This window comes from Apodemus sylvaticus, chromosome X, assembly GCF_947179515.1.
Source record: "Apodemus sylvaticus chromosome X, mApoSyl1.1, whole genome shotgun sequence".
In the NCBI taxonomy this organism is placed as follows: Eukaryota; Metazoa; Chordata; class Mammalia; order Rodentia; family Muridae; genus Apodemus; species Apodemus sylvaticus.
In genome coordinates, this window is record NC_067495.1 from 19,298,887 (window position 1) to 19,310,987 (window position 12,101).

Sequence of the window (12,101 nt, forward strand, 5' to 3'; positions counted from 1 at the left end):
CTGTGGCACCCTAGCATGGTCATAACCTAGAAGCTATGCTACTTAAGGTCCCTGTCATTTAACTGCAAAGATCCTGTGCAGCCTCTGGTAATACAAGAGAGCAAGGAGAATTTCTATTCTCTTGAAAATGGATGAGGGTAGAGAAGTAAAGTACTTAGAACCTGGTGTTTCTTTTGCACTGAGCAGGGTTTTTATGTGCACAAAAGTGAGTTTAGGAGTTGGGTGTTGTGGCACGTGCCTTTAAGCCCAGCACTTGGGTGGCAGAGGCAGGAGTTTGAGGCCGGCCAGTTCCTCAGGGTGAGATCCGGGACAGCCAGGGCTACACAAAGAAACTCTGTCTCAGAAAACAAATGCACAAAAATTTGAGGTCAGATGTTAAGATTGCCCATCCACTGACTTTTTGGTCTCTCTTTAATCCCAGGTGACCTTTGGTCTCTGTTTTTCAAGTTCCATGTTTTTATATCAAAATGCTATTATATGTAAAACTAATTCTTCACTCTTTTTTTTTTGGGAGGGGGGTTTCGAGACAGGGTTTCTCTGTGTAGCTCTGGCTGTCCTGGAACTCACTCTGTAGACCAGGCTGGCCTCAAACTCAGAAATCTGCCTGCCTCTGCCTCCCAGAGTGCTGGGATTATAGGCATGTGCCACCATGCCCGGCTAATTCTTCACTTTTTCTTATGATATTTGTAGTGAACCCAGGACCTCATGCATGCTAGACATATGCTCTATTCCCAAGATATCCTGCTTATTTATTTTAAGTCAAAAATACCTTTTAAGCTTTTTTTGGAGGGGGGACAGAGTCCTACGTATCCTTGGCTAACCTGGAGCTCTCTGTGTAGACACAACTGGCCTTGAACTCCCACTGAGAGCATTCCTGAGCACTGGAATTAAGAGGATGTGCCACCATGCCCAGCCCAAAAATACCTATCAAGTGCACAGTGTAAATGACCATGGCTACCAGGTTGTATCAGTCTTCATACCCTCAGAACAACTGGCATAATGCTCCTGATGGTACAGTTGCTACCAAATTCATGGTCACTTTAGAGATTTTTCTGTTTTGTCAGTTCAGTGAATAAATTTATAGTTATTTGTAGTATATAATTACAGACACACATAATCAATATTACCAGTGTGATGCTTGAGTGTACTTTTCCATTAATACAAACCCTACAGTTTTTTACATTAATTACAGAGGGAATTAATGACCCCTTAGACAAGTTTTAACCTATTAGTAAAGAGTTTTGAACCAGCTGTGCCAGTAATGACTGGTCTCCAGATGTGAGGGCAATGCCCATAGCTCTGAACTTGGCCCTGACCTAGCGTCCTCTGGCTGAAACTAGAGTCTTCTTACCCCCTCACCTGGGGCCTTCTAGTTCTGGTCCAGCAAGAGATGCTGATATTATTTTAAATAAATATGACCACTGTGTTATTCCCGTTAAGTCTAAGTGACAGAGATTATCCACGGCTTGGGCAGAGTCTCTCTCAGCTCTTCTTCTTCACTTGATCTTAGCCAAAAGGCTGAGAAGTGGTTCAGCTCCTCTTCTTACTTTGTTTTTATTGTTCCAAGTATTAATTATTGCTTTGGTTCCAAAAATATCTATTGAATTTCAGGTAGTATTAGATTCAACTCGACACACATTATCTTTGGTCTTCATGATCATTCTGCCAAGTAGGGGTGATTTAAGGGCAGGGAACCATATCTAGAGGAGGGGAAGTGACGCGCCAGTTCATGCATTTTGTCCTTCATTCAAGGATGATGATTTATCAAGTAGCTTCCAATACCAGCTGATTCAGTGTGGTAAATAAGATGGTGCACGGTAAAGTGATGGGCCCTGCGCTGGACTCCACTGTCTGGTTAGGAAACAGAAAATGATCCATAATTATAAGAGAAGTGTGACGTGGTGTGGAAGCATCAAGGAAGTATGCCGAACTCAGTCTTAGTGCCAGGGATGACTCCCAAGCTGATGGTCCAAACTGAGACTTGCAGGATGAATAGAAGTGATCTAAAGGAGGGTGAAGTGGTGTGAGATGAAATGAAATGGACAGTATTATATGCTGGAAGTGTGGGAGGCATGGTTAGCACCTGGATTTGTGAGGAACTAAAGCTTCGTCTGCAGTAGGAGTGGATTGTTCAGAGAAAGGATCTGGAAATTAGAAGAGTGTACTTTAGGGGGCTAGAACTGGGACCCTCATCAGTTGTACCCTCTGCTAGGGGGCTACAGGATTCAATAGAGGTGTTTCCATGCTTCCTGGGATCCTGGAAATGTGTATTGGGCCAGGCCACCTCCTGGATCTGTATATTATCCTCACTGTATTGTAGTGGCTTCAGTGCCCTCTAGTGTCCACTGGCCTACCTTACAGCTGTGCTGTACAGGTCGTCTCCCACCAACATATATAACCAGCTGGGCCTGTGCTAGGTGCTGGGGACATTGGGATCAGTGAGACATCTGTTCCTACAGATTTCCAAATTAAGTAGATGAAACCGTGAACAGTGTTGAGAGAAGGTAGCTGAGAGACGAGCAAGGTGGAGAGAACAAGTTGAGGCGAGGCGTGGAGCAGCTGAGTATGCCTGTCTGTCTGGGTGAGGTGCAGGTTGAGGGGAAATGTGGTACATTTCTCTAACCATAATGCTGAGAAGATGCAGGCAGGAGGAGCTCAAGTGTAAGGCCAGCCTGGGCTCCAAGGCAAAACCCTATCTCAAAAAAAAAAAAAAAATGGAAGGAGACCAAGATTACTTGAAGGTGGAAGATGGGAGCAAGGTCACCTAAAGACCTATGATACCTGCTACTAGCTTATTTACTGGGTATTTAAAGCATGGAATCAAATTCAAAGCTTCTTTACCCTTTGGAATCACACAGCCATCTTGGTATCTGATGAAATCTAGAGAATATATTTCTCTGAGAATACTTTCCATACAACTCCAGGGCTTTACAGGTCCCCCCTCCCAGGCCTCCCAATGAACCGCAGACTTCCAAACTAACCCTAGTAGAAGTAAGGAAAGTCTATCATGACCTCCAAGGATTTGCGATATTGAAGCTCTCCTGTACCTCCAGCCTCATGTGTATCTCTGTAGTTTGACCTCAGCCATGTTGGCCTCTTTGAAGTTCCTGGAAGCGGCAGCTCAGGTCTTTTCTTCTACATAGAATTCGTTCTCCTTCCTGTCTCCATGTGAACATAATGTCTGTCTCCACTCAGACATAAGCTTCCTGAAGACAGGACATTATCTACCTTTAGAACCCAGCACTGTGCCTAGTCCACAGTCTCTGCCAGATGAAGGACTAGTATCCTGTGGCTGGATAAAGCTCCTCACTCTGAATTCATTCAGCTCCTTGTGAGTCATTATATAAGTTTATGTAACATGCTTAGATATGCCTGAATCACACAAAGGCCGTTCATTAACAGGTATTTTCCTAGAATTCTTCCCAGAAGCAAATGGGCTTCTCAAAAGTACCCCATCTGTCCACTGGGAGAAGGGTCAGACTCTCTTGCTCAAGTGACTCTTCCATTATCATGGGCATACTGGAGCCTATGGAATCTTGAGAAGAACCTATGAGGTAAACCAGGTGTTGTAGCACATGCCTATAATTCCAGTACTCAACAAACTGAAACAGGAGGATTGCTGTGAGTCTGAGGTCAGTCTGGGTTACATAACAAGTAGCAGGCCAGCCCAGCTGTGTAGCAAGACCCCCCACCCCCAACCCCTGTCTCAATAAAAAAACGACAAATGAAAAAAAAGCAGCACTGTGAGGTAACAGAGAATGGTGTCTCAGGGCTTGAAGCAGAATTATGAATTGGAGGCAAGCCTGGGCTACAGAGCAAGACTCTTTCAAATAAATGCAACCGAACCTCTGGAGTAGGGAATGATCTTCTTTAGGTAACCAAACTGAGTCTCGGGGGGAGAAACCCAGAGTAATGATTACACTGAACCTAGTAGGCCCCACAGTGAGGAAGTTTTGGACTCCTCAGAGAATAAAAGAGGCTTGCTTAACATTGTGTATCAGCAACCTTACAGTCGAGAGTACAATTTTTGCCCTCACCTGTTGCCAGGCTAAGAGGAAGGTCTGGGCCAGAGGTGAAGCAGCTGTGGGGGCTGGGAGAGTTGAGGTTGAGGTAACAGCATGGAAGGGAATCTGCAATCTCAGGGCTCGAGAGGCTGAAGCAGGAGAATTATGAATTGGAGGCAAGCCTGGGCTACAGAGCAAGACTCTTTTCAAACAAACCCAACCAAACCTCTGGAGTAGGGGATTGTCGATTTCTCTTCTCTAGGTAACCAAACTGAGTGATCTATAGAATAGAGGGGACCGCAGATGCCAGGCCTATAGTGGTTTGGAGGACCTCTCTCTTCTTAGCTGCCTTGGCTTTCTTCAGATGAGCCAGTTGTCCTGGTAGGACGACAGGAAGGCTGGCCTGTGGCCTGTCATCTCCTATTTCTTCTGGATCACTGACCACCCTGGCCCTTCCCAGGAGCCTTCTGCTCAGAACAGCCAGGAGCCTGGGCTAGGGGGCCATGAAAGGCTGGAATGCTCAGAGCTAGACCCATACTCCCTTTTTAGGAATGTTCCCATCCTTCGGACCCTCAAAGTTCTGTTTTCTCTGATGCCACCCATATAGACAGTAGAGCTAGATTGCCATGTGGGTGGACAGGGTGCCCTGATACACTAACATTGCTCAGATTCTTTTGCTCCTGTCCAGACTTCAGCTGTTGCAACTGGAGAACCAGGATGGACAGTCTTCCTGGGCAAACAACCTCTTGATTGTAAATGGCATGTGCTTTTCAGTTGTTTTGGTTTTGCTACTGTAGAAAATAACAGAGAAGCGAACGAGAGCTTATTATAGTCATAAAGAATAGTGTTCCTGGCCATGCCCTCATATCAGAAACTGATTTGGATTTTACTTCATGTGGACTGTTCTAGGACAGTCTATATATGTCTATAAATGTGCTGAAATGAGGATGCTTGTGGAAAGCTTTTGCTAAAAGATTTCTGTATGTACAAAATAGTAATAAGGATGGGGCAGATTTCACATTTTGGAATAGCCAGATTAAGTCCCCAATCTTGGGGTTCTGCCAGTGCTACTACTAAGCTTTTGTATCTCAATTGTCTATACAGGGGACGAACTTTTCAGGACAAGACAGTTGTTTGTGGAGATTCCCAGGGGAGATGCACATGGTTGGGGGGGGGTGCGGTGGACAGCCCCAGGTTTGGCTGTGAGGAATAAGAGAGCTCTCCAAACTGTTTCCTCTTGTTAGGAATTCCTGGCCCTTGGAGAGCAAGGAAGGAGCAAAGTTTCCAATTGCAGCCTGGCCTGCAGCCCAGCGGGCCTGGCCCCTCCTCCTTGGCTCCTCCTTCTAGGGAAGGGCTGAAAAAGAAGGGGTGGGAGTAGTGACCGGGTAGCACTGGCAGGGGGTAGGGAGGGGACTGCCCCTGGGACAGGTCCAGACTCATGGAACCCCCCTGGAGGAGCAACAGGTAGGAACCTGGGCCACTTCGCTTGATCCCCTCTTCCTGCTCAGACCTAGACCCGCTGCCGGGGCTTGCTGATTCAGCTGCCTTCTAGCTTCCTGGTTTCTGGCTCCCTTTTTGTCCTCTTGAAGGCCTTTGGTTTAGAAGAGGGAGCCGACCTGAGTGGGTGAATTGCTGGGCATCTGAAAGCCAGCTCAGTAAGGACCCAGGAGCCCGAAGCAGCACAGTCCGTGGCCTAGGAGTGGTGACCTTCGTGACTGCCCTGGCTGCACAGCGGCAGCCTGCATATGCTTTAGCCACTGACATTCTGATACCAGCATTCCAGAAGCCGGAGGGTGCCTGAGGCTGAGATGCAGTGAGACACGGAATCTGGGAGCAGTAGTGACTGGCACATAAGGGGTCCCTGAGAAACAGCCACTCTAATAACCATAGCTATTTGGAGTTTCAGATATGAATTCTCATGTTCAAAGTTTCTCTGTAAAAATGTGGGTATCTTCTGACTTGTAATGCTTTGGAGAGTGGGCAGCTGGCCTGAACTACAGCCCCATTTCTGACTTTTGCTTGGACTCTTGAATGGCCAAGACTGACCATCTCTTTAGGGGCTTATGGAGACTGGGTCTGACCTGGAGGTGCAAGTTGCACTTTCAGCTCCTCCTGGCTGTGGCCACCTGCGTTGGATGGGTAGGGAGAAGGCCTTTAGCCCCCTACTTACTGTCCCTCCTCTTCCCTCTTTCCATTTTCTGGACTTTAATCACATCAAGCAGGTGCCAGAGGGGCCTTTAGACTGTGCTCTAGGGGCGGGGGTGGGGTACAGCAGAGGGGTGGAGTGTGGGCCCAGCCTTGGGACGTGTGGGGGACAGTAATGGCCTTGGAAGCAAAAGATTCCTCCTTGGAACCGCCCTGTCCTCTACCTTTCCTGCCCTTCCACCTCTAGCTCTGAGTCCTATCCTGTCACCAAGACCACTGAGATCCTGTCAGTCTTCTCTGCCCCGCCCTCCCCCACCCCCACCCCTCCACCCCCGCTGTGATATCCTCTGGCTCTCCCTGTCTTCTCTCTGTGTCTTTTGTCTGGCCCTTTCTCTCTCTCTCCCTCTTCCTCTTTCTCCTTTTCTGTCTCTTTCGGTTTCTCTCTGTCTTTTCCTCTGCTCCTTCAGTGCTCCACCCTATCTGCCCCAGACCCATTTTCCCTCCTCCCCTCCCTTCGTATGAGGGGTTTTCTCTAAGGGGAGCCCTTGCATCCACCCACACGGCTTTTCCTTCTCTTTCATCCCCCTCCTGCTTCCTTCCTACCTTCCCCTGTGGTGTCTGGTGTGAGGAGGGCTCCTTCCCCCCCCCCTCCCCGTCCTGCTGTGGTGTCCCAGCGTCTCTCAGTGACCCAGGTCCCCACGGAGTCACCTGGAACACAGGAGGCCAAGCCTGGCTCTCGTCTCTACTGCCCCCTGTTGTCATTGTGTTCTGTTTGTGGTTGAGTGCTGTCCTCTCTTTCTTGACTTTGTGGTTTTTTCTTTTTTCTTCCTTCCTTCCTTCCTTCCTTCCTTCCTTCCTTCCTTCCTTCCTTCCTTCCTTCCCTTTCTCCTTCCCCTCTTCCTCCCTCCTTTCCCTTCCTTCTCTCTCCTACCATGCCTCCTTCACTCCTTTTCTCCTTCCCTTCCTTTCCTCTTCTTTCCTCTTCCCTTCCTCCCTCTACTCTTCCCTCTCCTTTCCTGTCTTTCCCTCTCCCATCATATCTTCCTTCCTTTCCTTCCTCCTACCCATCCTCCCTTTCCTCTCCTCTTCCTCTCCTGTGAACCCTCCCTTTCCCCACCCCACCCCAATCTTACCCCCTTGTCCCCACCACCCACCCTGCCTCTCCCCACCGTCCCTGTCTCTTTCTCTGTCTCTCTTTCCCTGTCTCTTGCTGTCTCTCAGGTCCACAGCGTCTCATAGTCTACACCAGTATTGCTGTCCTACTCAGGTCCTTGACTCCACGAAGCTTATCCCCTCAGGCAGGCTGGCAGAGAGCAGGTAAGAGCTAGACCTCTCCTCCCCAGTCCTTTCCCTTTCCAAACCAATATGACCATCATTGCCAGACACCCCCAACCCCTGCCCCATGTCCCCTAGTCCCCCGTGTGACTGCGGAGTGGTTTTTTGAATGTGTTTTAGGAGACTAAAGAGGACCTTCAGAATCTATTTGTATTTTATTCTTTTGTAAAGAAATCCATCCTTAAAGGCCTGTCTCCACAGCTAGGAGGGGCTGCTCTTGGAATATGTGGCATCTGAAGGCTGTTCTGAAGGATGAATAGGAGACTGCCATTTGGGTAGACTGTGGAAGGATTTTTAGGCAGAGAGAAGAATCTGCCTACATTATTTTCAAGTTAATCAAACATCTTATTTTTATATTTCTGATTAGAATTCAACAAGAGGAAGTTTTAACAGCCACATCAAAAAAGGGAGGTCCAGCAGTGTGGTGTCTTCCACCTTGGTCCCCGTACTCAGGAGGCAGAAGCAGGCAGATCTCTGTGAGTTCAAAGCCAGTCTGGTCTGCACAGTGAGTTCAAAGCTAGCTGGGACTACACAGTGAGATCCCACCTCAATAAACAAACAAAACAAAACATCTTGCATTTAAAAGGAAGTAAGAATGGATAGACTATTTAGAATAAATTAATTTATGACACCATTACACCTCACAGCCCATGAGGCATGTCCATAGAGACCCTAGAAGAAAATTTGTAGTCTCCAGGACTTTATTTGGTGTGGGCTGGCAATGGGTCTTAGGGCCTCACAAGTGCTAAGCAAATACTCTCTAATAATACTATAATACTGTAGTCCCAGCTCTTCCGGTGCTGTTATTAGAGAATGAAACAGGACTAATTATTCCCCTTAAGAAGCTAGAAAAAGAACAACAAAAGGAAAACAGAATACACTAATTATTGTAGATGAAGTCAGAAATCAGTGAAACAAAAAACAAAAGTTTTGATCCTCTGGCAGATATGACTGTGAAAAAGGCAAAAAATTGTAAGTGAAATAAAATTTTTTAAAAGAGGATTTACCATAGATTTAGAAGAGAATTTGTAAAAGTTATAAGAAATGTTCTCTCTCTTTCTCTCTCTCTCTTTCTGTGTGTGTGTATGTGTGTGTGTATGTTTATACCAAGAAACACAAAAATGCAATTTAATTTGGTGATTTTCCAGGAACACGTAAATTACTGCAATTACCTACAAAAGGACAAAAAAACCTGATTAGGATGGAAAAGTAAATACATTGAAAAAAAAAACTGGTCATCTTTTCTCTTGAGAAATAATACCATGGCCAGTTGTTTTTCTGGAGGTCCTGAAAGTTCTAGTAATTCTTGCAAGGTTGGGTAATAGGAAAAGACAAGCATCCTCCAAGCTCATGCTGTAAGGCTAGCTAGGTAACTGGCTGTTTGGTGACACGCCTGCAGTCCCCAGTCAAGAGACTGAGACAAGAAAGCTACGTTTAGGGTAGGTGTTGGAGGTCAGCCTGGGGAATGGAGAGAGACCCTTTCTGAAAAACAAAGCAGAACAGGGCTGGAGATACAGTAAAATGGAAGAACACAAAGCTCTGGGTTTTTAATCCCCCTGCTCTCAAAAACAAAACAAAACAAAAAATTATATATCGGTGAGGAACTATTCATTTGTTTATCTGTTATCTATCAGGACTGAGAATTAAATGCAGGGATTTGTGCATGTTAGACTGACCTATGTCTGGGATTTCAGGCATGTGTTCCTTACGTGATATAACAAATATTTTAATAGAATATTAAATAGAATCTATTAGAGTCTTAAAAGTATATCTTCCTTGGCTTGGTGATACAGGTTTGTAATTCCAGCACTTGGAATAGAAGCTGGAAGATGAAGGACTCCAGGTCAGATTTGGCTATATAAGCAAGTTTGAACCAAATCTAGACAGACAGACAGACAGACAGACAGACAGAATATCTTAACAAATAAAGGCTCCCTAGGAGTGTAGGCATTATCAACATCAAGAACCCTGGGGACTAGAGAGATGACCCAGTGGTTCCAGAGGACCTGGATTAGATTTTCCATACCTACAAGGTAACTCACAAACTTCTGTAACCCCACTTCCAGGGGATGCCCTCTTCTGGCCTCTGCAGGCACCAGACATGCATTTGATTCACAGACATACAGCAAGCAAAACACCCATATATATTAAAATAATAATGATAATGATAAATGTTAGGAACTCTGCTATCGTGACTTATTACAGTGTTTTTCTTTTATAGGAAAGATAGTTTTATGAATGCTAGAAAATGTTATGATACATTTACAATATATTCTCTTGCTACAATGGAATGGCTTGTTTTGTAGCAAAAGATAGCAAATACACTAAGCTAGGAATTAGTGAAAATTTCCTTAAATTGCTAAAGTTTGTTTTTATCAGAAATCAGAGACAATCAAAAGTAACAATGAAAATCACTTAATACATTTCCATTAAATTCAAGAACAAAGTAAGAATGATTGCTATCACTATTATTTAATAATTTTTTGAAATATTAAACTGGGATTTTAAAAATAACCTTTTGAATTTGTTATATGATGATTTCATACATGTATACATTTCATTAGTATTATAAACAATGGTATCTAAAAAGAAATAAGTAGTGTAAATATTAGAATGAATCATAATTAGCATTATCTGAAGATGATATGATTGTCTAATTAAAGCTTCTTTCAATAACTAAGAAATTCCAGTGTGATAGGTTCATGCAGGGCAAATATGTCCCAAAACATTAGTGTCTCTGAATACCAGTAGCATCTAACAAAATGACAGAATAGAAAAAGAAACTTTTTCCGGGTACTGATGAGCTTACACCTTTAATCCCAGCAGAGGCAGGCAGATCAATGTGAGTTTGAGGCCACCCTGATCTACAGAGCTAGTTCCAGGACAGCGAGGACTGTTACACAGAGAAATCCTGTCTTGAAAAAAATTAAAAGATACTATTTACAGTAGTAAAAACAATTTACAAACTCCCTAGAAATTTATATGAAACAGAAAATATTTTTTGTAAAGGGCTGTAAATCTTTATTGAAGACTTGACTACATCAAGGATTATCTTCTATTAGAGGATGACAAGGTTTTCAGTATGGTGAACAAGGATATTTTCCCCCATTTGATCAAAATGTTCAATGCAATTGACATGAAAATTTCAACGATATTTCCTATGGTATTGAGCAATTTCACTTTGAAGTTCCCTTGAAAAGTATATAATTAAGAAATTTTTGAAAAATAGGAATAATGTACGAGATTTACCTATTAGATGGACCCAACCATTACCATAGAAGTGCACATCAATGGACTAGAAAGATGGCTCAACAGTTAAGGGCACTGTTTCCTCTCACAGAGGGCCTGGGTTCAGTTCCTAGCACCCATATGGTGACTCACAATCATCCATAACTTCAGTTCTAGAGGATCTGACATCCTCCTCTGACCTCCACAGGCACAAGGCATACATGTGATGTGCAATACACATAAAATAATAAAATAAATAAATCTAAAGTTAAGACTACAGTAATTACAAATATTATATCCTTCCAGAAATAGAGGAATATATAAATGGAATGGAGTGTGGAGTTTAGATGAAAACCCAGATGTTGAAATGGGAAGTTCGTTTCTGATAAAGAAGATATGCCAACCAGTGACACGTATGAAGACATGGTTGTAGAGCTACAAGAAAAAAAAATCTGAAATGTTTTAATTATAATATTCAGATAGCTTTGCAATGTAAGGCTTTAAGACCCACAGTGGTGTGCACGCCTTTAATCCAGCCCTCAGGAGGCATAGGCAGATGGATCTCTGTCAGTTCAAAGCCAGCCTAGTCTACAGAGTGAGTATGTATGACAACAAAAGCTACATAGTGAGACCCTGTCTTGAAAAAAACAAAACAACAACAATGGAAATAAAACCTATTAGTCAAGCCAACTGTGATGGTGCATGCCAGCATTCCCAGATACCCAGGAGGCTGAAGCAGAAGGATTTCATGAGGTCAGGAGTTAAAGGCTATCAGGGGCAACATAGTGAGATCCCAGATCCCTTCTCAAAAAAACAAAACAAAATGAAACAACAAAAACCAAACTAGGAGCCATGAAATAGAATAATATTTTTTTCTGCATTAACATGTAAAACTTCTGTGTGGAGAAAGATAATGTATACAAGTTAAGACATAAATAACAAGGCACTAGAAAGTATCTTTACTACATAGATATCAGGTAAAATGTTGCTATCTCTGTCTAAATCTATATAGTTTCCTGGAAGTCAGTAGGAAAAAGATACCCAACCCATTGAAAATGGAGAATTAGGTTGGACATGGTAGCTTTCAACTGTAATCCTACTATTCAGGAGGATGAGACAAAAGAAACTGTATGTTTGAGACCAACCTGTGCTAAATAGTGAGTTCCAGGATAGCCTGTACTATAGAGTGAGATCCTGTCTCAAAGTAAAATAAAATGTTGAAATAGCATGATTTGATGATTCAACAATAAAATAGATAATTGCCTAATAAGTATGTTAACCATATCGCTGGTTAACAAACTGAGGTGAAACCATAACAAACTGTTTTTAGGTATACAAATTTTTAAAAGATCAGAAGGATAGTGAGAAAACAGAACTTCTTAGATACCT

At 43.7% G+C, this 12,101-nt stretch overlaps 1 protein-coding gene across 5 annotated transcripts in view; it reads left to right on the plus strand.

Annotated features, from left to right (window-relative positions):
• The window catches only part of Iqsec2 (IQ motif and Sec7 domain ArfGEF 2), an 82,670-nt gene that overhangs the window by 29,720 nt on the left and 40,849 nt on the right, over positions 1-12,101 (plus strand). The window contains exons 1-2 of one of the 5 annotated variants that reach the window (XM_052170461.1): positions 5,371-5,468; positions 7,371-7,466. The exons of 2 other annotated variants lie outside the window; for them this stretch is intronic. In XM_052170461.1, the coding sequence (XP_052026421.1) occupies positions 5,443-5,468; positions 7,371-7,466 (122 nt within the window). In that variant the 5' untranslated portion in view covers positions 5,371-5,442. Of the gene's footprint in view, positions 1-5,370; positions 5,469-7,370; positions 7,467-12,101 lie in introns of those variants that run through there. 2 more of the 5 variants (XM_052170464.1, XM_052170462.1) reach the window with 2 other exon arrangements.